Raw genomic sequence first — 24,671 nt, forward strand, 5'->3', positions numbered from 1 at the left:
TGTTAGAACTTAATTCCTCTGTTCTACCATACTCTGGAGGGTCCCAGGATGAGGGTAACGCCGAGTCCAGAAGTGTAACGCAGGGCCCTGCAGCTCCTGTGGCGCGGGGAGGGGGTGGGGGGGGGGGGGGGTGACCCTTCAGGGGTCCCCCCCACCCGTCTGGGGCCCCATTTAGCCCAAGGCCTCGTATTCTACAGAGGCCCCATCCCTTTGCCTTTGCCACTGGCTGCGTCCAAAGGAGGGTGGACAGAGGGCACTACAGTAACGTGGCCTCTGGAGTGGAGGGGGCCATCAGGGGCCAGGGTAGGGGTGGGTGCTGGGCCCTCAGTCTGCACACCTCTTCAGATACAGAGCTGTGACTTTTTCCCCATAGAATGGCGTCTGTAGTGCGGACATCCGCGCTGCAGCCCAGAGCACTTGGCGCTGTAAAACCACCTCAGTCCGCCCATCTGAGCGGAGAAGTGAGGGGTACCTGGAGTGGGGTGCCTGGTTCTCTTTTTTGTCTAAGGCTTCGAGCTGGTGCCTGTCCCGGTCAATGACAAACACACACATCCAAAAGAGGTGCTTGTGAACGTCACAGGAGGCATCTTGGCGCATTCACAGAAGGCAAAGGGTGTTTCTTTTTAGCCAACTGAATCGTACTGGTTTTATTGACCTCGGAAAGATGAACTACTGAGGAGACCTGCCAGAATTGTAACCTGCCTATGACATAAGTGGTCAATCACAGAACCTAGAATGGATGAATTGGTGGACTGAGCCACCAAACCGGTCATGCGCTTCCAAACATGCACACTCATTCTCTCTCTCTCACTCACACACAGTCACGCGCGAGGGAAACCGTTCTGCTGAACATAGATATTTACACATATGACAGTTAGTGTTTCTGCACAAACTACAACGCTTTACAAACATCCAATTCACAATAATGATTTATCCGTAAATTATGCCCCTGGATTCATGAGAATTAAACCTTTTTTATGAATACTGGTGGATTCGAACCTTCGAGAAACTGACTTTTCTCTGATGGTATGTAAAAAAAAAATGCATGCCCTTTTGTTTACATTAAGTTTTTACGTCATACAGCTATCGTCATTTCCTTTTGGACGATGAGCTGTGTTGGTGATATTTGGCTCGAGGCCACCAATGCTCTTTAGGAGTTCTGATGATAATCACAATAAATAAAATAACTAAGATTTTTTTCTGTTGCATAAGTCATTTCCCCCTATAATTCTCGAAGGGCTTTCAGATCCAAAATGCACGCAGAGCGTGGAATATATAAAATATTGCTCTGCTTCTTGGTGTTCATTCATAGCAGATAAAAACAACTCTAGAAAGTCGTGGCTAGTTTATCATAGTATCAACAAAATGACTCACTTATGACGTGGTTGCATCCTCGTCATGAATAAATCTGGCAGAATGTTAATAACAAGGAGCCGAGTGTGGTGCCCACTGAAACCACTCTCCGGCCAGTCTGTTTTTTCCTCTTTTGGGGGGCCAATGGTATTCTGAGCCGGCTGTGCCATGCTCAGAAGTGGGCTCGGCGTCTCGGGACAGCAGCTCACCCCAGATCGCCACGCTTGCTCCTGGGGAGTCTACAAACTTCCAACAATCAGTCATGTCTGGGAAATCAACCAGTTCTTGTCCCTCTGGTAGTTAACAGTAAATTCTTTTTGTGATCAGTATTTCCTGGGTCTCCGTTATGCTCACGGTTAATTTCCTATCAATCATTGCCTTGTCTTTGGCAACAACTTCCTGTTTCGTGGTAACATCACCATATTTCTTTGGAACGAACCGCTTCCCGTTTTAAAGTTTGATCTGCACCTATTCTAATGGGCCTGGGTTCAGCCTCCTTCCTCCATTGGCCTCCTGGGCTTTGTAAGCTTCAGCCACTGGCTTGTGGCAGTGCCAGTCATATTGTGGACCAGCCCCCGGGACATCCTGGTGTCACCTTCTTTCTATTGGCTCTTTGGTTGTATCCTTCCACCCCCGCTGCGTACATGGTGAACTACTGTACATTAGAAAGGCGGACTCCGTCCTCATATCTTTAATTCTTTTACTCGTCTATGAACTGTGACGGCAAATCAACTTATTTTTATGCACTTGCATTGCTGATGACAGTGGTATTGGGTTTATTTCAGGGATCAAGTATGAAAGACAACTTTGGCAATGCCTCTGCCTTAATATTTAATATTTAATTATTTTTAATCCACGTTTCCGTTGTCTTTGCATTAGTTGCCTGATGCTTGGAAAGCGCTCCCCTTTTCTGTAGTAAAAACCACTTTCCTTATTTGTAAGCATTACTTCGTGTCTGTTATTCACTTTTTGCTTATGTTCACTTCTGGTTTCCTGGTAATTGTCACCTCCTGTTTCTGGTAACGACTTCCAGATTCTAAATGAACACTTCAATTTTTTTATTAATAATCTTTTTCTCCTGATTGGCAATCACATCCATTTTTTAACCATCCTTTCCAGGTTGCGAGTAATCACCACGTCCTGTTTGCCTAGATAATATCCAATATTTCTCTTCCCGCGCACTTAGTGTGGAAACTAGTCCTGCTCTGGTTAGTTCATGGACTTTGAACATGTCTGATATTTAAGGTGGGGCAAGGGTGGGAGGGCATTCATAGCCGACAAGTTTCAATGGTGCTGTAGTCTAGGTTCTTTATTTTGAATTCTGGGACCTGTAGTCCTGTTTTCTAATGAATAATAAGACTTCAAGTCCCAGAATTCTAAGGAAAAAAACCCGGGCTCGAGCAGCATATTATGCACAGACCTGGGAACATGGGAGGGCGGGGCATTGCCCAAACTCTGCTGGATTGCCCAAACTCTGCTGGCAATGCCCAGACTCGTCTACCAGGATGAAAAAATTTGAGAACCAGGATCCAGGCTGTGCTGAGGCTGCCACACTTGACATGGGACACGTTTGAACCCCATTGGTCACGTGTGAGGGGTGGAGCCTTCCAAGGCGAGCTTCCTATTGGTTGTAACTGGCATGTGTCTGAGTTAGGATTGAAAACCATTAGCGTTCGAATCCACCAGCTAACACTAAAACTTAGGTCGCATTGCCTTATGGTCCTTGTAGGCTTACATAGTTCTCAGTATCACCGCAGGAGTACACGTGCTAGCATGTCCAGTGGCGTGAGTGACAGGAACACGTAGAGCCCACGGCTGTCATGGGGCAGCTTAGGGGCAGATTGTGGCCCCAGGAGGGGAGGGACATTAAACTTGGGGAAAGGTGGGCGAGACCTGGTTATCCAGCTGAGGGGAGCTCCGTTGTGTCCTGCAATGTCTGGCCACGTTTCGCCTCGTTTCTATTCCAGTTTCCTCCATCCAAGAACGAGACCCGTGTTAAACAAAGAAATTAATAACACTGAATTATAATATTATATTTATATATCGCTTGCTACCCCCGAAGACCCGTACGTAAAACCGGACCAATCAAATGTTGTAGTTGAAATCGTGTCCGCTTTCAAATATATTTGAATTAATCTCAGTAAAAAATATTATATAAATCAATAATATTAAAAGTTGAAAGGCGCTGCCAAAGGGCGCACAGGGGCTCGTGATCAGTTAAAAAATGAATGTTCTTCTTTCAATATCATCGAGATGGCACATATTTTAAATTGAACACAACAAAAGTATTTGTGTTGAGAAAAGCTAAGTATTTTGAGATACGCAAATAAGTGGAAATTAACACAGTCTGAGCTAGAAGGTATTTTCAAAGTGCAACTGAAGTTTATTTTTGTTACGCTTTGTTGGCTTGTGAATTAGATCGTAGTAGCGAAAAAATCATGAAGCTTAACCGTGTCACCGTGTAGAAAGAGCTGCAAACGAAATACGCAACTCAGCACCCATATTTAATTTCCCTTTTAATGTTATAACCCCGTTGGTGTAAATAATAATAGTTCGATTTTTAAAAGAAAATTACGATTTCATAGGATAGTTTGTAGTTCAGGTGAAGTCAACCAGACTTAAAAAACATTTTGAAAATAATGAGGCCAAATAAAACATCTCGCAATAAAATTTACGAAGCGCATATTTTTTTAGTATTAAATTCCGGAATTTTAAATAATATATTGCGTTCTACGTTTTATGAAACCGACAAATAATTTAGGAAAAACTTGAAACGTTTCAGGAAACAATGTATCTAGTTCATGTTTCGTTTTCACGAACGTTTCCACTAATGAAATATCGGGAAACAACAGGTTGTGGACAAAAGATCGAAATACAGGACTATCAGAAACAGCGCAGTCGAGTTTGGGAAAAGACGCGCGCGCCTGAGAACTGCCCAGGCAGGCGCGAAAAACGGGAAATAAGAAAAGAGATATATAGGAAATAGAAAAATGGGGAAAAAGAAATAAACATGCATATAATGGGGCGAAAGTGATAGGGAAAACGCAGGTGAGAAACGGGGTGGGAGAAGCGTGGGGAGGGCGCTAACTGGGGTTGGGGCAGAGCGCTGCCCGGGGAGGAAATATGGAGGCGTGTGTTAAACGAATTATAAAAAGGTTGGGAACTTGTCGATGGTCCGTAAAATGATGCGAGAGAGCGCGCGAGAGAGTGCGAGGAAGAACATATGGATGGAAGGGAGAGAAATAGAAAACGTAACGATGAATAAAAGGCGAACATTAAAAAACGTAACGGGTGATAAAAGGAGAAAACTAAAAAACGTAACGATGAATAAAAGGAGAAAAGTAAAAAAGTTAGCGAAGATTAAAAGGAGAAAAGTTTAAAAAATATCGAAAAATAAAAGCAGGAGGGGGTTATCGAGGAACGTAAAAAATAGAGAGCCGATGGTGCACTTGATAATTACGTGGCCAGGAAACAAGCGGAGAGAAAACGTGAGAGCTAAAATGCAGAGGGCGACTGAGAAGAAAAAGGGGGAAAAGTGGGACACAAGACAGAGTGAGAGTGAGGGGGTAGAACCGCGAGGGATGGCAAAAGAAGGGAGTAAAGGGGGAGAAACAGAATTAAAAACGGAAGGGCGGAAGGGATCTGCGCGAGGGAGTCGGAGGAGAAACGGACACCGGCAGGAGTGAAATCCACGGCCCGGAGTCCATCCCCGAAAGGCTCGGCCTTTGTCTGAGGCCTCATTACAGCTGGAACGAGGGGGCAGCGGGGCTGGCAAGTTGTATGTTGGGGAGTGGGGGTGTTCTGGGGGAAAGGGGTGTGCAAAGTAAACATTACGGGCTCAATTTGGCCCACAATGTAGCGTTTTGTTAAAATTACAACATGCCAAATGATATTAGCCTCTCCTCGGTGGAAAGGGCAGTACTTTAAATCCAATTGGTTAATGGGCGATCCCCGTAAATCATGCGTGTTTTCATGGCTCTTTAGTTGCCTTCAATTGGGCTAATTAAGAGGAAAAAGAGAGACCTCCTCCTATCATGCCTCAACCTCCATTTATCACCCCGGAAGAGCGGATCCAGGCATCCCAATGAGACCAGGCATCACCGGGAATGATCATATATATATATATATATATATATATCCCATATCCGTGTTGCTGGCGCCAGGACGTGCTGTAATGCCGGCTCTGTCCCTGGCGCGGTCCTCGCGCCCCCCCTAGGGGACGCCTGTATATTGCAGGCTGCGGGAACGCGTGCCTTGGAGCAGTAAGACGCCTCTTTCCTCGCTCCTTCGGCAGGAAGACCGCAGCTGTGATAATAAAAAACACCCTAACAGTGTCTAACATGTCCCTGCTGCGCCCCCTCCCCACCCCTTGGCATTTCCCAGTCAGTCAGCTGGCTGCTTTGGCTCACAGAAAATGTATCCCATTACCAAGGATGTCGGTGAGTTAAATTACACTGGACAGATTTATTTTATACCACGTACCGGCTCTGCTGATATAAATACCTATATATAATAAATATATCGGTCATGCGCTTATGTAATCCAGATATGCGTAGTTTAGGGTTATAAATCTACAAAAGACACACACACACGTTTATGTTGACATTTACGAGTATATTTGTTATACACGTATTACAATTACGTAACATATGCACATTTAAGTACACTTATAAATATGTGCCTCTACGTACAGAACTATCTATATTTGCATTATACGGGTATAAAAATACAACCACATGTTATGGATATCCGAACACAAAAATCTATCCGCGCATGTTTATATTTAAATACACACACACACACACACACACACACACATATATATATATATATATATATATATATATATATATATATATATATATATATATATAACACACAAATACAAGCATGTATTGAAAAATGATGTCCCTCCCGTGACTCTATAAGCATTCAAAAACCTTAGAAAGCAATAAATATATGTATAAAATGTTGTCCAATTTGAATACAACTGCCTATTGAACCCCCTCCACCACCCCTCCCCGGTTGTAACAGGCCCCACACAAGCCCTGCCCTGTATTGAGAGACAGCAAATATATAGATATGTTTTTATTTCAACGTTCCCTTCGAAGCAATCTATTTTATTGGTTAGTTTTCTGAGTGGAGACTTAATGACGCGTCGTTTGCTGGTCTTACGTGCTGCAGCGCCCTCTCAGAGATTGCGAGTGAGTTTAAACGCATAAAACCTACAACTACATCATTTTATCTATAGTCATTCAGTTTTTGGACTCAGGTCCTTTAGCCAACCCTCTTAAAAGCTTGTTTTTGAGCTGAACTGCGTCGTGTTTTTTTGAAAGGTGCGCACTTTTTATTGCGCGCAAGGCAGCCGGATTAACCTCCCCCCTCTCCTCTGGGACCGCCACAGATTTGTATGCTCTTCCGCCTGCACGCAGTAGACTTTACAATCTGCATCCCTCGTACTTCCAAAAGTGCCCGCCCCTAACCCGGACATATTTTCCTTTATAAAGATGTACTTTTTTTTTATATACCGCGAACTCGACCGAAAGAATTGGAGCGCCTTACATGGCACCAGTTACCTTACACAAGACGAAGTTCATTTTTGGTAGGTGCAGGGAGGTTAAGTGATTTGCCCAGAATCACAGGATGTTGATCCGACGCCGAGACTCGATTCTGTTTCCCCAGCTCCAAGGTTTACACCTTTGGCCGTTACGCCACATTCTCTTCCCTAAATAATATGTTCTTACCATATTCGAGACGTTTTAGATACATCGCCAACTTCTGAGCCTTTCTCACAACTTTCATGGTTTGATTTCTGTCCTGTTTTCTATTTTTTAATGTCAACCCCGCTTTCACGCCTTCCCCTTAGAAACGTCACGTCTCTGTGAAAAGCAGGCCCTTTGTTAGACATGCAATGCAGTCGCTGAGTTTGTGCCTGAAAAACGTGCTATATTTTGGGTACTCCTTCCCTTGGGCCCTCCCTGACCAATTAGCTGAATATCAGTTCCAGCACGTTCAGTTAATGTCGTCATTTTGGAGGGTCTCCCTTTCGTTTGGAAGGCCTCTCGCTTTTCACGGTTTCTGGGGGGGGGGGGGGGGGGGCATTAAAACATTACTGGAAGCCGGGGACCCTCACTGAATCATTATAGGAATCTGCTCCCCCACCCCTCACTGCTTCATTACTGGAAACTGGTGACCCTGACCTAAGCGTTTATTGTGGATTAAACCACAAACGAATAATCAAAGACACAGAAACAAGCATTCATCATATAAATACACGAACGAAAAATATTTTTGAATTCACGGACATATATTTAAAAAAAGCAAAATTTTAATAGGAAGGTTTGAATTTTTCTAAAGTCAACTGAGGCCACTCATACTCCTTACTATATTCTGTTTGATGCACTTATACTGCTCCAGCAAATTAATCTGAGGATCAGTGGCGACCGCTGCCAGGAACCGCCGGGAGGGGCAGCACGCGGAGTCGGAGGAATGGTGGGGGGGGGGTTTGAAGTTTAGTAACAATGAAGAAAAAAAAACACATGCCCTGCCGAATGCTGCCTGGGTGCTCCCACTGCCTCCATGCTTCTCTGCTCCTCTCCGCACCCAATCCAGATGCTCTTTTCATGCTGTTGCACAGCATGAGAGAAGCATTGAGATTGGCCTGAGCGGGCTGAAATGCCTCTTAGGGAGGGAGTAGAAGCGTGTGCTTGGTCTCCACCTGGCTAAGAAATAAAGCTTGGGTGGAGAGTTCTAAATGCGCATGTCGGTTTGGCCGGCTTCAGATGGCCGGTCGAACTGACATGCGCACTTAGAGCTCACCTAGCACTCCTCCCTGGTGACGTGGAGGATGCTGGTCCTGCCCTACAGTCCACGGAAAAATATAATGATAATAAAATGCTTTTATTCTCATTTTATTTTTCTGCTTTTTTTCTGCCTTTCAGCAGTGTGGCAGCGCTGCTCTGCCATAACGGATGGCCACCCCTGCGAGAATTTTTAGCCTCCAGTTTCAAAGTCCTCCACATTTAATCTTATTTTATTTTTTAAGCAGTCCTTGAGTAGGCTTTGCGGACCTCAGGGATCCCCGGACCACAGGTTAAGAACCACTGGACTAACACACCTTTCAACAGCTGAAATGTCCCTATCCCCGTGAGGTAAAACATTTTGGATTGTGGTTTGCTGGTAACCTGGCATGCCTGTGACATTTTTCTGTAATACCGCTGCTCTCAAATTCTCCTCCGTATGGCTTTTGATCGCTGGTTTCATGCAAATCTAATTAGTAATTCTATGGCACACCTGCAGTACAAATAATAATAATCATACTAACAATTAAAATAATGTTAGCCATATTAACAAGAATATATTTAACAATGGCTGTGACATTAATTAGAATGTTAATTCTATTGCAACAGCTACTGTAAATAGTGTAATCACAATATAACAAACACTGTGTAGCAAAACAATTAAGTCTGTGGTCAAATAGCACGAAAATTCACCTTTAAATGTATAAGAATATTAAATACCACAACTAGGGTGATGATAAGAACATAAGTGACAGCAGAAATAGATATAACTATATAGTGCCTATGATAAAACTCAACTTTTTATTGGCACTTCAATAGTTTTTGTTCTGGACAGAGATGCATGTCTCCTCTCTCTTTGGGAGCTCCTCATATTTTTGTACTGTCACAACAGATTACTTTATTGCTCTGCCATCACTGGTGCACAATCCCAGTCCCTTCCGGTAACACACAGGGCACAGTGTATACAGTGCTTAATTTGTAAATAAAACCGTACCACTGCCCAAAGCTCTCCTCTGAAACATGTGGCTGCTGCAATTAAATGTGCGAGCACAGGATGCTGAGGCAGCGTAATCCTGAAGCCAACTCGGGCCTCTTTAATCCATTCACAGCCACTCCCTGCCCCTTCAGCTCACTCTTGCAGCTTTCTGCTTTCTCCCTTTGTGACACTTTTCTCTTCCTCCGTCTTTCCCATATATGTCTTTTGCTCGCAGTAAATGCTTGAAGCAGAAAAATAAGTGCCGGCCCTCAAAAATAAGTGCTGGTGCCCCGCACTGAAAGCCACCAACTCAAATTAAGCACTGAGTGTAGCCCAAGACGCCACACACTGGCTACCTTCAGTTAGTTCTCCAGTTGGTGCAGTGCAGAGTCTGAACCGAAAGTGCTGTGTTTTGATCCCTGGACCTTATTTCCTCTGGTGGTAATCTGCTAGGCCACCTACAGTAATTAAAACTAAGATGCTCCTTCGCTGCTTCTGCACCGGAAGTGGTACATAAACATGCCTAAACCCGTCCTGCCTCCATCAGTACTCTGGCACGTGTACAGGGGGGTGCAGACGAACAAGATAGCCACTTGACTTCCAGTGTTTATTCTCCAAGTACTGCATTTGAGGGTCTGAACCGGAAATAGTATGTTCCCCCTTCCCTTCTCAGCTCTGTCCAGTTCGGTTTACTTCCATGACAATGTCCTGCATCCAGGGATACTTCCGCATGTGCACTGGGAGAGGCTGATGCACACACTAGCCACGCCCACTAACCCGGAAGTGGTATTGTCTATAGCTTACCCTGCCCTGACTCTAGTAGTACTTCCTCTAGAGCACAAGGAATGCCGCTGCACACACTTGGTGGCCCACAGCGGCTGGGGCTAGTTTGAATCTCAGTGCTGAGCCAGTGCAAAGCCTGGGCTGGGAATGTTGACCCCGCGTGTCAGTACGCTTTAATTAATCGCGAGGCAATTAGCGGCTGATGCATTAGGGCCTTCTTTAATCAACTGCTTGCCGTGGTTATGATGACTTAATTTATGTTGGATATTTAGCAAAGTGCACACTAAGCACTAAGTGAAATGGGATCAAAACACGCACCGCATTTTAATTTAAGAATGTAGTACTGTACCCTGAGCCATTTTCTTCCCCAAGTCTGGAATCAATTCATACTTTCTCCACTTTATTGTTTCTTTGCTGCTTAGTTTGTTTTTTTCACTCTTAATTGCAATAACATTTATCTGAAATTGACACCACTTTTAAAAAGTAGTAGGCACATTTTGGAGAGACGTAACTCCCCGAAAATAATGTTGCTCGATGGCGAGTATGTGTATATTTACGGTTAGTCCACATTTAAATTAATCGTTTATTAATGTATGGAAGGAATCCATCTCTCCACTCTGGCCAGATTTGTAGAGTTGTTTTCAGGAGTTGGGGTTATTTGTTATGCAAAAGGCACTGCAAAAGGCAGTCTGGAACAAGGAATACATTTATTTTGCTGTAAACCATCGCCCTATATAGTGTACTTTGTGCACCAGTTCTGAGTGCTCCAACATGTATGAAGGCCGGTTCATGCACCAGCAGCGTTACGAGAGCTACAGAACGCCTCCGAACGCCTCATCCTGGACATCCCCCGCCACAACCACATCACAGCCCACCTGAGATACCCGCACTGGCTCCCCGTCAACAAGAGAAGCACGTTCAAGCTCCTCACCCACGCTCACAAAGCACTGCACAACGCTGGACCAGAATACCTCAATGGACGACTCACCTTCTACACCCCGACCCGCCGGCTTCGCTCCACTGACCTTGCCCTCGCCACCGTTCCAAGCATCCATAGCCACCGGTGGCAGATCGTTCTCCCACCTCACCGCCAAGATGTGGAACACTCTTCCTATCCACCTACCACAGACACAGGACCTGCTATCCTTCAGGAGACACCTCGAGACCTGGCTGTTCGAGCAGTAGCAGCACCCCCCGCCTCAGCGCCTTGAGACCCTCACAGGTGAATAGTGCGCTTTACAAATGCTATGATTCATTGATTGACTGTTATCACACAAGAGGTGTTATTTTTGTTTAACCGGATGTGCTACTTAATGTCCGAACTAAACTTTATCTGTGCATTTATAGATGCTTTAGCTGTATTAAGATGAACATTTGTAGTTCGATTTTTCATCAAACTATATTTCTAAATTGTACTGAAAACATGTTCATGGCTGTGTATTAACACATTTAGATATGAACATGAATTTTGCCAGTTCTATGTAAGCACAAACACACTGTACACAGGCACTGCTCGCGCACACACACAGACACGCACACACACACACAGTATCATTTTGACATACTACTAAACCAGGAGGCCGAAGGTAATGCATTTTGTAGACACGTCACAACAGAAGATTGCACGATATGTATTGTTTTTAAATTACAGTGCATCACTTGTGGTGTTGTGTTTCTTGTTTCCCAGTGGTTGAAAAACCTTCCACCATGAAAATAATGCCCCCCCTGAGTTACTTGCTTTCAATCCTCAACAGACATGGGGACAGCAAAAATCGTGTTGCGCAATACACAAATCACATGTCCTTTGTATTTTTTAAGCCACATGCAGCTAGCCCATCAGCATTGCTGCCTTTTCAAGGTGGAGACAAGGGGTGTTGCCACCCTGTTCATTGTGACAATGTGCTGCTCCCCTCAGTGGTTCCTGCTAGTGCGCTTCATGGGACCACGCAGTCTTGCCATGTTTTATCTATTTATTGGTGTGATTGTTTTCTAAAGCGCTGATTTCTAGCGGATCGCACTTCAAAGCGCTAAGAACAATGTAAAGTGGCAGTTCTTAATGACTGCTTGCTCCCTCTTTGATGAAACAAAGTCTGAAAAGTATTCCCCTTATAGCTGGACTTGCTACATACACACATCATGCATACACAATTGTATACATAGAGTGTCGGGTCATGAAGGACCGAGACCCCATAGGTTCATAAGTCGCTGGAACTCATAAATACCATCAAATAAGGTCATAGTGCAATATTACTGCATTTGTAAACCAGTCCAATTGTAAATGCTGACCCCACGCAGTGCGGTGATCCTATGTGTTGGGATCAGTGCTTAATTTGTAAATTAAATTGTGCCGGTGCTCAAAGCCCTCTTAAACATGCAGTTACTGCAATTAAATGTGGGAACATGGAATACTGAGGCAGCGTAATCCTGAAGCCACCTCGAGCCTCTTTAATCCATTTACAGCCACTCCCTGCCCCTTAAGCTCACTTTTGCAGCTTTCTGCTTTCTCCCATTGTGAGACTTTTTCTTTTTTCTCTTCCTCTGCCTTTCCCTTATGCGTCTTTTGCTCGCAGCAAATGCTTGGGGCAGAAGAATAAGCGCTGGCCCTCAAAAATAAGTGGAACCGGAAACAAAAAGCACAAATTAAGCACTGGTTGGGATACAGTGACTACAGGAGAATTATTATCCATGTTCACGTTTTTCTTGCTAAAAGTAGTTTTTTTCACAGTATTGTTTGGGACACTAATATTACTGAGTTTCTCAAACTTCATATCCTTCTAAATATTTGCAGGGATTGAAAAAATCTATATCACTTAAATTGTGAAAGCAATATCCTCTATTTGTGTTTTCTGAATCTGTTGTAAATTAGGAAGAGGTAGCGCAATACAGCTGTCAGATTTTGGATTTGGGCAGAACGGTGGTCATGTTTTGGCTGTGGGCAGAACACCTGTCACGTTTTTGGGTTTACACAGAACAGCTGTCATGTTTTTGTGTTGGCGCAGAACAGCTGTCATGTTTTAGCATTGGCACAGAACAGCTGTCATGTTTTGGTTTGGCACTGTACAGCTGTCATGTTTTTGTGTTAGCGCAGAACAGCTGTTTTGTTTTTGGGTTGGCGCAGAACAGCTGTCATGTTTTGGTTTGGCACAGAACAGCTGTCATGTTTTTGTGTTGGCACAGAACAGCTGTCATGTTTTTGCACTGGCACAGAACAGCTGTCATGTTTTGGGTTGGCACAGAACAGCTGTCATGTTTTGGTTTGGCACAGAACAGCTGTCATGTTTTTGTGTTGGCACAGAACAGCTGTCATGTTTTTGCACTGGCACAGAACAGCTGTCATGTTTTGGGTTGGCACAGAACAGCTGTATTATTTTTGGGTTGACCTAGAACAGCTGTCATGTTTTTGGGTTGGCGCAGAACAGCTGTCATGTTTTGGGTTGGCACAGAACAGCTGTCATGTTTTGTTTGGGTCAGACCAGTTGTCATATTTTTGGATTGGTGCAGAACATCTCATGTCTTGGTCTGAGGCAGAACATTGATCATGTATCACAACAGCTATTATGTTCTGGATTGGGACAGAATAGCTGTCATGTTTTGGATTTGATCACAACAGCTGTCGTTTTCTGGATTAGGGCAGAACAGAAGGCGTGTGCTAGTTCGAGACAGAACATCAAGCATGTTTCCAACTAGCACGGGGCACAAAGCATCTTTGATTGGGGCAGAACACAAGTTGTGGGTTGGGGTGGGATTCCAGGCATATATTAAAGTAATGTCGAAAGTTCAGCAAAGTTTGGGAGGGTAGAACCCTGCCATGTTTTCAAAACCGGGCAGCAGGAGAGCTGGTGTCTTTTGGAGTGGGCAGAGTGAGGATGCTGGTATGCTGTGCGAAGGATGGGTACAGGGCATGCTTTGGGTTGTTGAAGGCGGGACGCTAGGTATGTTTTGGGTTGTGGAAGGCTGGGCATGTTTTGGGTAGTGGAAGGCGGGGCACAAGGCATGTTTTGAGTTGCAGAAGGCTGGGCACTGGGCATGTTTTGGGTTGTGAAATGTGGGGCACTGGGCATGTTTTGGGTTGTGGAAGGCGAGGCATTGGACATGTTTTGAGTTGTGGAAGGTGGGGCACTGGGCATGTTTTGAGTTGTGGAAGGTGGGGCACTGGGCATGTTTTGGGTTCTGCAAGGCAGGACGCTAGGTATGTTTTGGGTTGTGGAAGGCTGGGCACTGGGCGTGTTTAGGGTTGTGGAAGGCGGGACACCAGGAGTGTTCTGTGTTGTGGAAGCCAGGGCACTGGGCATTTTTTGGGTTGTCAGTGGTGGGGTACTGGGCATGTTTTGAGCTGTGGGAGGTAGGGCACTGGGCATGGTTTGTCTTGTGGAAGATGGGCACCGGACGTGTTTAGGGTTGTGGAAGGCGGGGCACCAGGGGTGTTCTGTGTTGTCGAAGGCGGGACACTGGGCATGTTTTGGGTTGTAGATGGATGGCCACTGGGTATGTTTTGAGTTGTGTGAGGCGGGGCACTTGGCATGCTTTGGACTGTGGGAAGGCAAGGCACCAGGTGTGTTCAGAGTTGTGGAAGGCGGGCACCAGGCGTGTTTTTGATTTGTGGCGCTGGATACCAGGTATGTGTCATATTGGAAAAGACAGGTATGCTTTGGTTTTGTTGCGTGTCTGTTACAGGCATGCTTTAGCCTGGGCAGGGCTAGACTGAGGTGTTGGTGGAAAGTGGGTGAAAGGTCAGCCGGCAGGTTTGGACTGGAAAGAGCTGAGTATCCGGTGTATTTAGGTTACTATGGGCTGAGCACAACGGGATCCTTTATGTGGATATTTTCCACTAATACCACATATTGGAAATTATATGACCGCATCCGAGAATCGTCAAATTACCACCACTTTAGATTTAAATGGGGAGTGACAGCGGAAATTGATTTTTTGTGTGTTTTTTGCTCTCAGTGCTGTGATTTTAGCACTAATGTTTGCTGGTGGTAACAAGCATGCATTTCCCTTGCAGAAAAGTGATATTACCCTATGTGCATTGCAGTGCGTGTTCTGATTACCGGACTATATTATCTGGAGTCACTGTAAATAACTGAACCTATCCAGGATATAGAAAGTAACTGAGGTGTTCTGTAATCTTCAACCTCATAAGGAATTCTTCTGTAGAGCTTTGTAATAATTCATGAAGGAAATACCCCACTGGATAGAAGTATCCTGAAGGCATATTTATAAGGTACCTGCTTATCTATCTATCTATCTATCTATCTATCTATCTATCTATCTATCTATCTATCTATCTATCTATCTATCTATCTATCTATCTATCTAACTATCTATCTATCAGTCTGTCTGTCTAAGATTGATAAAGAGATGGAAACGTTATATCGACTCCAGAAAGTAGTACTTCTCATTCAAATGCACATTGACATTTTCTGCTTTTTGACACAAAAAGTGGGGGATAGAATTACACCAAACATGGTATAGTAGAACGATTTCCCCCTTTCTCCTGACAAATGTCAATATCAAGGCACAATGTTTGTGATCGGCCGACCATTAGATATTGTACTTCAGCTCCCTAGATTCACCGAATCTTTATCCATGACAACACAGAGGGCGTGCCAAATAACATTCATTATATTTCTATCAGCATCAAATCTTACTTCCCCAAAGAGATCACAATTCCAGTTTTTCTTCCTTGTTTGTTGGCACGAGGACTATGGTTGATCTATGGGCAGGGTGCACGGATGTGAACAGAGGGTCTGCATCCATGCAGGTACATGTCCAGTGTCTGAGGGCATCTGTGGCCTGTGTGTATCAGGTGCGGTATCACAGCACTTCATCCCTTTGCTCTCAGGAGGCCTCCATCCCTAGATCTGGCTCATCCTGGCATTCCATCATCCCTGCTCCATATGGGCTCCATGCTTCTTTAGGTTCAGCTTTTCTGATGTGTTGGTATGTATCTGGGCTCTTAACCACGCCCACCTCTCCCATCACTATGAGTCGTTCGTGGGCTTGCCCTTTAAAAATCCTTTGATGACATTAGTAAATGGTTTACCTCTGTCTCTCCTTGGGGAGGTTTTGTTACCGCCTTGTCCATTGCCCCTCTTATATGGCTAATTGCAGTTTTGCTGATAAGTTTGAATGCGAGCGAACTTCTTTTTCCTTTTGTGTGTCTCTTCACAATGATGCTCATAGTGGCCGTTGCGCTGTGAATTGGCTCGCTAATGTGAAACTGTTTTACTTTTAATTTTCATTTTATGTGGCAAGAAAAGTAAAATTAGGAGTTTACAACGCTAATAGCTCTAACTCGAGTAAATGCGAGACCCATTGCATTGCAAATGCTTGTTTTATATGTCATTCCTCTCTATTTGACTGGTCATTCTCCTTGCCCAGGACTGCAGCCTCATCACCGCTGCCCTGGAGCTGAGCCTCGTACCAGCTGTTCCTGCTAGTGCACCACATTCATTGTGTTCAAGAGCAGTTGACTCAGTTTGTGAAATCCCAGTATTAACTGACCCAACATAATTTTCCATCAGCCCTGAACTTGGTAGAGAAGTGAAATGTTGCACAGAGAAATTAAAGTGATTTCCAGAGAATCACACGAATTTATATGTGAGGAAAGACGTGACGTGGAATCAGTTTTTTGGAGTCCACAGACAAGGACATAACCATTAGGCCACACTTCACTTCTCACCTTTGAATGTCTAGGTCATGCTTCTCCAATGAGTAGAAGTTTGCAAGCTCATGGTGGCTTTCCAGCTACCCGTAAGTAGCTCTCCTGTGCAAAGCCCGGTCTGCAGCCCAGTCTGCTAAATTAGAAGCCTTTGCTGTGTTGAATTAATATGTATATACCAAAGCTGAAAGGTGTGTATTGAAGATGACAATTTGTGCTTTTTCAGAACTCAGAAGCTGATGTTTGGAGAAAAAATGATTGAATTTCAAAATATATTTAAAGCTGATATTTGAGTGATTCATCATACAGCATTGGGGAGGCTAATAACTAATATTATTAACTTGATGCCAGGGGCATTGCAGCAATGGTTGGTATGTATTACACATGTAGAGGCATTTCACATTGTCAAAACATTATTTACATCATTGCTAGCAACCCTGCCTGATGCCCTAAGGTGATGACAGCAGGTAATCTTGCAAATCGTACCAGGTAATCTTGTTTTATGTGGTCACTATTAAAACTTTATTATTACCAATAGCTAAGGCTGATTTTCATTGAACATAAGTAGCACACAGAAAATGTTGAGGGCTCCTGGACTAGGATGTACGGCACTATAATACATGGGGTTCTGTAATCCCTGTATATTCGCCTGACTCTAATGTCCTAGTAATTGTCAACTTGATACGCACCCAGTCACTGCTTATAAGCAAAAGACGTCAGAACTCGACTATAATAAGTTATTACAGTGGAGTTCTGACATCACAATGTCTGCTGCCAGAGCCAGCAGCTGAGGTAAAAGTCAAGTCTAGTCACAGATCATAACTGAAGCAGCTGTTTAACAATGAAAACAAAATGTTGCTTTTCTTTCTTGTTTTCTATTTCTCCGACTAACAATGACAAGCAGAGAGAACATATTTATTTTTTTATCCTCCTTAGACAGTTAGGGAAAAGCTAGAATCTTACTGCATGTTCTACACAGTCCGAGCTACTGCAGGTTTTTACCGACTCGTATTGAGCTGCTCCTAATATCTGTTTGCAACAAACATCTAACAGGTTTTATATGTGTTTACTTTTGCACCAGAGGTTTTATTTTTATTCTTCATGTCTGCCAGCATGCTTGCTCTTTCATATGAAGGAGCTATGCACCAATGTTTTAAGTGTTTGTGGGAAAGCTGATGGTGTGACCATGTATTATATGGGATAAAGTACCCCCTGGTGCACATGCTAGTGATATTGCAAGTCACCTCAGAGATCCATAACCTTATAAAGGAACTCTGCTTTTGGCCTTGTACCTCTCTATGGTTATAGAACTTCTCAGTGACTTGCAATATCCTTATAATATACAGCAGGGAGTATTTTATTACTTATATATCAGTATTAGCAATATTGCCCTGCAAAAATATCACATCCACTGTATCGACCCAGCACTACGGCTCAAGGTAAGTATATGTTTACTAGTCTTAACACTGGCTTTAGTTACCTGGGGAGGTTAATCAGAAGGGGAGTTAAAATCAGTAGTACTTTCCTTTCCTTACAATGTAGTGGTAGGTGGTTGAAGTGGGTGTAATATTATTGTCGTGTGATTTTGGCCACCCTATGCCATCCCCATGATAAACACAGGATCCCGGGATGGGACCCTAATGTTATTTTAAAGTGCCTTCTTATGTTTCTCTATTTCACCCCTTGTTTGTATGAATCGTCCTTGGTAGACCTCGAATGTTCTCTGATAATTACAGACTCTCTTAAATAACTTAGCGAGAAGGCAGCCCTCACAGATCCTCACTGACTCATAGAAAATGCACAATCAAAGCCCTTCAAAGGCCCTTGAAATGAGAGGAGGGTGAACGTCCCTGCTATGTACCTGAATGTTTCATTCTGAGGCCCGCATTGCCTTCTCCTAGAGCTGTTTCCCTCCAGCTTCAAGTCAGCCGTTCTTGCCAGTAAATGCTGTCCGTGAAATATAGTTTTTCCGTGATATAAATATTTTGAGGTGTTAATACGGTTTATAGCTTCAGCTGGGGGATTTTTATGAAGCCTTAACGAATATGTATAGAGGCCTGTCGGCCTTACACTTGGTGACTGGTTTTCCAGACCTCCATTGTAACTTTGACCACAAGGTTATTTTAGGCATCTGTAGCCTATAACATCCTCCCCAATGAAAGACACGAAAAAGCAGGGACACCCATATATGTAATGTGTACTATGAAGAGTTGTCAAAAACATGCACATGTAGGTTTGAGATTGCAGATGCTCTTTCAGAGACACCCACTTCTAGCTTCAGAGAGTAACAATAAACCAGCTATGATTAGGATCATTACCTGCATGTCACGTCACTTTAAACATGACATTGCCAGCCAATGTTGGATAGCACTTAGAGGCGTTCGCCAAACACAGACACGTATCACTCTTTTTGGGGGTGGTGACGTTCGTCAGCGTGATGCTGTTGACAGGTTTGGCTAACATAGTAACACAGTTTGACTCAAGTAGTTTCGCTCAGTATAGATCTGTGCAAGTGAACTTCTCAGTATGATGCAAGGTTTGTATAGCTCGACGAACCACACCAGGAGTGTCTCTGACTCCACCCCCTTGTACATCTGGGGAGGAGCTTCAGGGTAAGTAGCTACCAGAAGTCATGGCTTAAATTTCTGTTTGTTTGTAAGTGGCCTAGGTCAGAGAGTTGCTGATGTCTTGTTTTGACGCTGAATGACTATACCATTAGTCACTTAGTGGAAAAGTTGTATTTTTCAACAGGGCTATTAAGTCCGGCCGTGTCCCAGCCTGCTGAGACAAGCGTTCCAGGTTCTAGGTTCAGCTCTGTCGTTGCTCATATTTGCTTGTGCCTGTCGTTTTTATGTCGGGCCTAGGCAGCGCATATGCGCTGTCTCTCGACATGTTGTAATCTACTTCTGTGGGCTTTCACCAGGCCCATCTCACTCCCATTACCTTCATTCGTTCCTGGGCCTGCCTTCCAAAATCTTCCTAAATTTCGTAGTTAAATGCTTTACATTTGTCCTGCCTTGTGGCTGCTTTGTTACCACCTTGGAGACTAACCCTGTTACATGGATTATTGCTCGATCGGCCGTATACCTTAGTGTGGCTCACTACTTTTTTATTTTGCCTCTCCTCTCCGTGGCCATATGTTGTTTCTTCCTCTGCCTTGTTTTTGAGCATGCAGCTGTTTCTTTGTGATGTCTGCGTCCAAAGACTGCAAGCTGGAGGGTGTGGGGGTTATTTTTTATTTTTATTTTTTGGAAGTTTCATATAGCGCGAACGTGATCGGAGGAGCTCTTTATATGAGTGCCACTTACATACATGAAGTTTCACGAAGCGCAAACTCGATCAGAGGAGTGCTTCACATCAGTACCACTTACGTACAAGTTTAACAATTGAAAAATATACAAACTGGAGCATTTTAAAGGAATAAAAACACAGACATCCACAATGCAGCTCTCCTGGCACCGCTGGAGAGCTGATACTACAATAATAACTGCACTCTGGAAACTTGCAACATAATGCTTGCAGGGCATTTCATTTATAAAACATTTTGGCCCATAACTCAGCTTGTGGTTGTCCTAGGACAATGGGACCACCACCAAAACGTTCAGCATGACACACTCTTTCTGTCTAGGTCATCTCTGGGTCCCCACACTAGGTTGAGGGGGCCCAAAATAGTAAACTCTCCAACCATTCAGTGTGTTTTAAGCTCTCATGATTGGAACTTTAGTTTTATGGCTGGGAGTAGTTTGTGTTTTTAAGGGCTTTGTTTATTGTATAATTGCAGCCCGCCTGTTAGGCCTGAAAATGTGTAAGGCACTACGCCCTCTAGGGCATTACTTTCTGCCATTCTGTTTTCATGTAACCATACCTTCTAGGGGCTGATTATATGGTTTTATGACCACATTTCTTACAAATGCTATTTTTATTGTGGTGCCCTCTAGGGACTGTTCTGATCATTACAGTCAAGATACTACAATATTTGCTGCACTTGGGAAACTGTCCCTATAATGCTTCACAGGCATTCCTTTTACAAAACATTTTTTGGCCATAACTCACCATCTGATAGTCTTACGACAACGGGACCACCATCAAAATGTTCAGCACAATGAGCTCTTTCTATATGGGTCCCCCCAATAGGTTAGGGACAGGGGGGCTCAACATAATAATATAAATAAGTATAATAAATAACTGCATTATTTTCATTTTTTGCTGCAGATAGAGGAAGAAGGTAAATGGAAGTGCTTTAGTTATATGCTGGAATTATGTGGCAGAGAGGACCAAAGTATTCAGCAGTGTTGACCCATTTATGTGGCAAGAAAAGTCCAGTTATGCATTTACAAAGCCAATAGTTCCAACTCAATCAAATACAAGACCTATTGCACTGCAAATGCTTGTTTAAAGTTGTTAACAGTTCTGTCCCCAGTGCTCTTTCTGCAAGACAATTCCAATCACTAATCCATGTTGGAGGTGTTTGTAGTGCGTAGCTAATAGATGCAATGATAAACTTTGGTGGGAATGACAAAATGACATGGCCTGCTCAAATTTAGTTGTGTTATGTAATGCACTGTTATGTCACGTGATGGTGTGGTATGGGATTTTATGCCAGTATGATAACTTGCAAAGCCTTTGAGACACACCCAAGCATGCTGAAGAAGAATGTCTTGTTTACTACTGGTTGAAAGGCCTTGTTTGGAGACCGCACCGGATTATTATGGGTCAGGCTCATTGTAGAGATTTAGGGGCAAGGATGTCCGATAAGTGATGCCTGGAAAAGAGAAAGATCTTTCGTCTAAGCAGGCCCCATCATAGGATGGAGCTGTCAAGAGGAATGTTCAGGCAGAGTGTATGTGGCATGCTGGTGTATGTCTATGAAACCTGAATTTTAGGAAGGGCGGACATGAGTCAAATGCGGTTCGGTGGACCATGAAAGGAGGTGTAATAACAATTCTCATCTGCATGGGGAGCCAGTGCAGAGAGGACAAGCCTGGGAAGAAATAGCTGTTTTTTATTTTGCGTTATCAGTGCATTGCAAATGTGTAAAAGCATGGTTGCGATGAGTGAAATAGAACGCTTTGCTCACACAAAGTGGGATGCAGGAAAAGTTTGATTGTTACTCATTGGAAAGTCCATTGATATAAAAGAATGTATAAGGCCCGTTCTAGTTTGGGAAGACAGACCTTAACAAATGCAGCAGACCGTGCGTTCAAGAGAGAGCAGAATTCAGCCCCAAAGCACAGTTGTAGGAAACCACACACCACAGTGTTTGACCATCAAGGTTGTCAAATTCTAGATTCCTACAATGGGAGTCAACTTGGGTAACGCTAATCACTGGCCTTGCTGGGTTAAGTTTGAGAAAACAATCACCCCCAACAAGTAGTCTTCAGGATTGAGCTGAGTTCGACTTTTGGATCATTTTAGTTCTCAAAGATACAGAGCTCAGTGTCCTCCACATCCTTGACAATCCTGCTAATAATTGAACAGGAGAAGTGATAGAAACGAGTTCTGGCGCACACCCAACCTAACTGTTTGGTGAGTGAGTCAAAGTATTCAAGGTCACAGATAGTGACCAGCTTCAGAAAAATAAAATTATAAAACTCAATGAAGTGCACTTGGTGCCATTGTCTAAAGCGTGTCGACATAACGATACACTGGAGCTACAAGGCCTTAAGGCACTACTCTTATCAAACAATGATGAGTGTATGTATTCATTCATGGGTGATTTATTACAGCTTTCCTAGGAGGTTGTGCCAGGCTGCTTACAATCGGAGCTTGCAAGAGATTGGTGGTGCACGTAGGTACCATCAGGAGATGAAGTCGTCGCAAATGATAGAGCTGGTGCACAGTGGTACTACACAAAAACAACCATGAAGACAAGTGCCAGTTGGTTGCTTCAAAGTGCTCAGAAGTTGGTTGGTATGCCAATGGAAGTGAGATTAGAGCTATACAGATGGAGTTCCAGATCTCAGGCAGTGTAGGTTGTGTTGGATACAGCTGGCTCAATCATTTCTGTCTTCCAGAGCCATGAATGACTTTAGGTTCAGAGGATGCAAGACTTTAGAGAAAAATTGAGACCTGAATAGCTCCACTGTTAGTCATTTATCAGTAATTGTGTTTCTCCAGGACATGGTAGTTGGTGGTACTGGTTTTGTCCAATTAGTTAAATATAGAGACTTTAGTGAATTACAGAGGTACCTGTGTGTAAATTGTAGTTTTCCGTGTGTGATACCTGGTCCACCCGCCTTAGGCAAGGACCCATAGTTATTGTTACATGTCATGACACAGCTCATTGAAACCATATTACTCGGCTCATTCCTGATATAAGCATTTCATCAACGTTTACTGAATGTTTTGCCATTTTTTAAAGTTTTTACTAACTTGTCAGATTTGTGTTGTGGTGGAGATGCTGTTTGTGGACCAATCGGACTAAATCTTGCATCCCAGAAACTTTATGATCAGAATACAAGTGTTCGGATGAGAAATGCTTACACATTAATAAAATACTGACTTATTCTACTTGTCGTTGCATTTCTTTAGTGTTGCAACATAACCTAGAACAATCACTGCATTAAGGAACAGATTTTCACCATAAACAAGAGTCCTACTGCCGTGGCCTACTCTAGATTTCCCATAGATTGCAAAATGAATTTGAATTTATTTTTTCATTTATATACTTATATATCTATATATGTGTATAATCCTGAAAGCTTCTAGAATTAAATAGTGATGGTCCTATACTTACAAAGTGTTATACTTGTGCAGGCTGTGCCCTGTAGACACGATAATGATTACAAATTATTTTCTTAAATTTAAAATAATTTTGACCATTTCATTAGTGTGACCCATTAATGTAATCGTTTCTTAGTACTTAAAAAATAGGTCTCACCCTTACCGAATTCATGGTTATGAGGCTGAGCAGGTTGAATAGCGAGGTCAGGCCTGCTACACACGGGTTACACGCTCCGCACACAACTTGTTTGCCGGTTCTTAACCCTCTGCGTTACCTTATAAGCACGATGTGACATTTAGGTTACTGTTGCCATATCCTGGGCATTCGTGGAATTAAATTATCAGGATTGTTGAAAGGTGCCAGGCATCACATCAGCTAAAAATGAACATGATCACATTGTAGAATTACAACATTTTTGTTCATCGACCTGAAATTTAGGAAACAGCTCTTAAAACACTATACTGATGATTCACATGAAATGTACAACTAAGAAAGAGCTAGGGTGGCAGGTCTTTACTAGAACTTGCTGAAAATAGCTTTCTGTTCAGGAGATGATGTTAGGATCAGTGGAGTAACAAAACTTGATACCCCCCCCTGCAAAGTGCGTGAAGGGGCCCCCTCAGAAACATTCAGGCGCTCTCAGGCCAGGGAACTGTGCTGATGGGAGGGGGGCATTGAATGTCGGGAGCCCCCAGCATTGTGGGGACCTTTGTTACGCCACTGGTTAGGATATGTACAGTGTGACCTGTTTGCGTGCTCTCCGTAACCAATCGTCTCATGTGCATGTCACCTTCCCATATCAAGACTTCCAACCCTACATTGTGAAGAGCTGGTAGGACACCTTTGCAAACAGAATGAATGACTGGTCACATTGCGCGTATGCACAACTGTCTTCAGTTGCCAGACTCGGCATGAGCTAGCGTAATGGGAGTGAGCTCTTGCGCATCTCAGGAAATTTGAAAGATCTGCTTTGGTTTTGACCTATCTTCTGTTTCCGCTCTAGCCTTAAGCTGCAACGAAAATGATGGAGACCACATGGACAGGGACCAGTCGTACTCCTCGAGTCAGAAGACGAAACGCATGCGGACCTCTTTCAAACACCACCAGTTGCGGACAATGAAGTCTTACTTTGCCATCAACCACAATCCCGATGCCAAGGACTTGAAGCAGTTAGCGCAGAAGACGGGCCTCACCAAAAGAGTTCTACAGGTAGGATAAAAAAGGCAACAGTGGTATTCAGTACAGGCGGCCTTCTACACCTGGGCTCAATGTCTTGCCTTCCAACAGCATTGGCGCACAACACCCAGACTTCACTGAATGTGGTAAGCGGTTGTCCGAGCTGACGCTGTGCTATTTGGTACTAAGGTATAC

At 43.7% G+C, this 24,671-nt stretch overlaps 1 protein-coding gene across 1 annotated transcript in view; it reads left to right on the plus strand.

Moving 5' to 3' along the window:
- The window catches only part of LHX2 (LIM homeobox 2), a 55,231-nt gene that overhangs the window by 21,926 nt on the left and 8,634 nt on the right, over positions 1-24,671 (plus strand). The window contains exon 4 of the mRNA XM_069241714.1: positions 24,304-24,509. Coding sequence (XP_069097815.1) covers positions 24,304-24,509 — 206 coding nt within the window. The remainder of the gene's footprint in view (positions 1-24,303; positions 24,510-24,671) is intronic.

The sequence above is a fragment of the Pleurodeles waltl genome, chromosome 6 (assembly GCF_031143425.1).
Source record: "Pleurodeles waltl isolate 20211129_DDA chromosome 6, aPleWal1.hap1.20221129, whole genome shotgun sequence".
NCBI lineage: Eukaryota > Metazoa > Chordata > Amphibia > Caudata > Salamandridae > Pleurodeles > Pleurodeles waltl.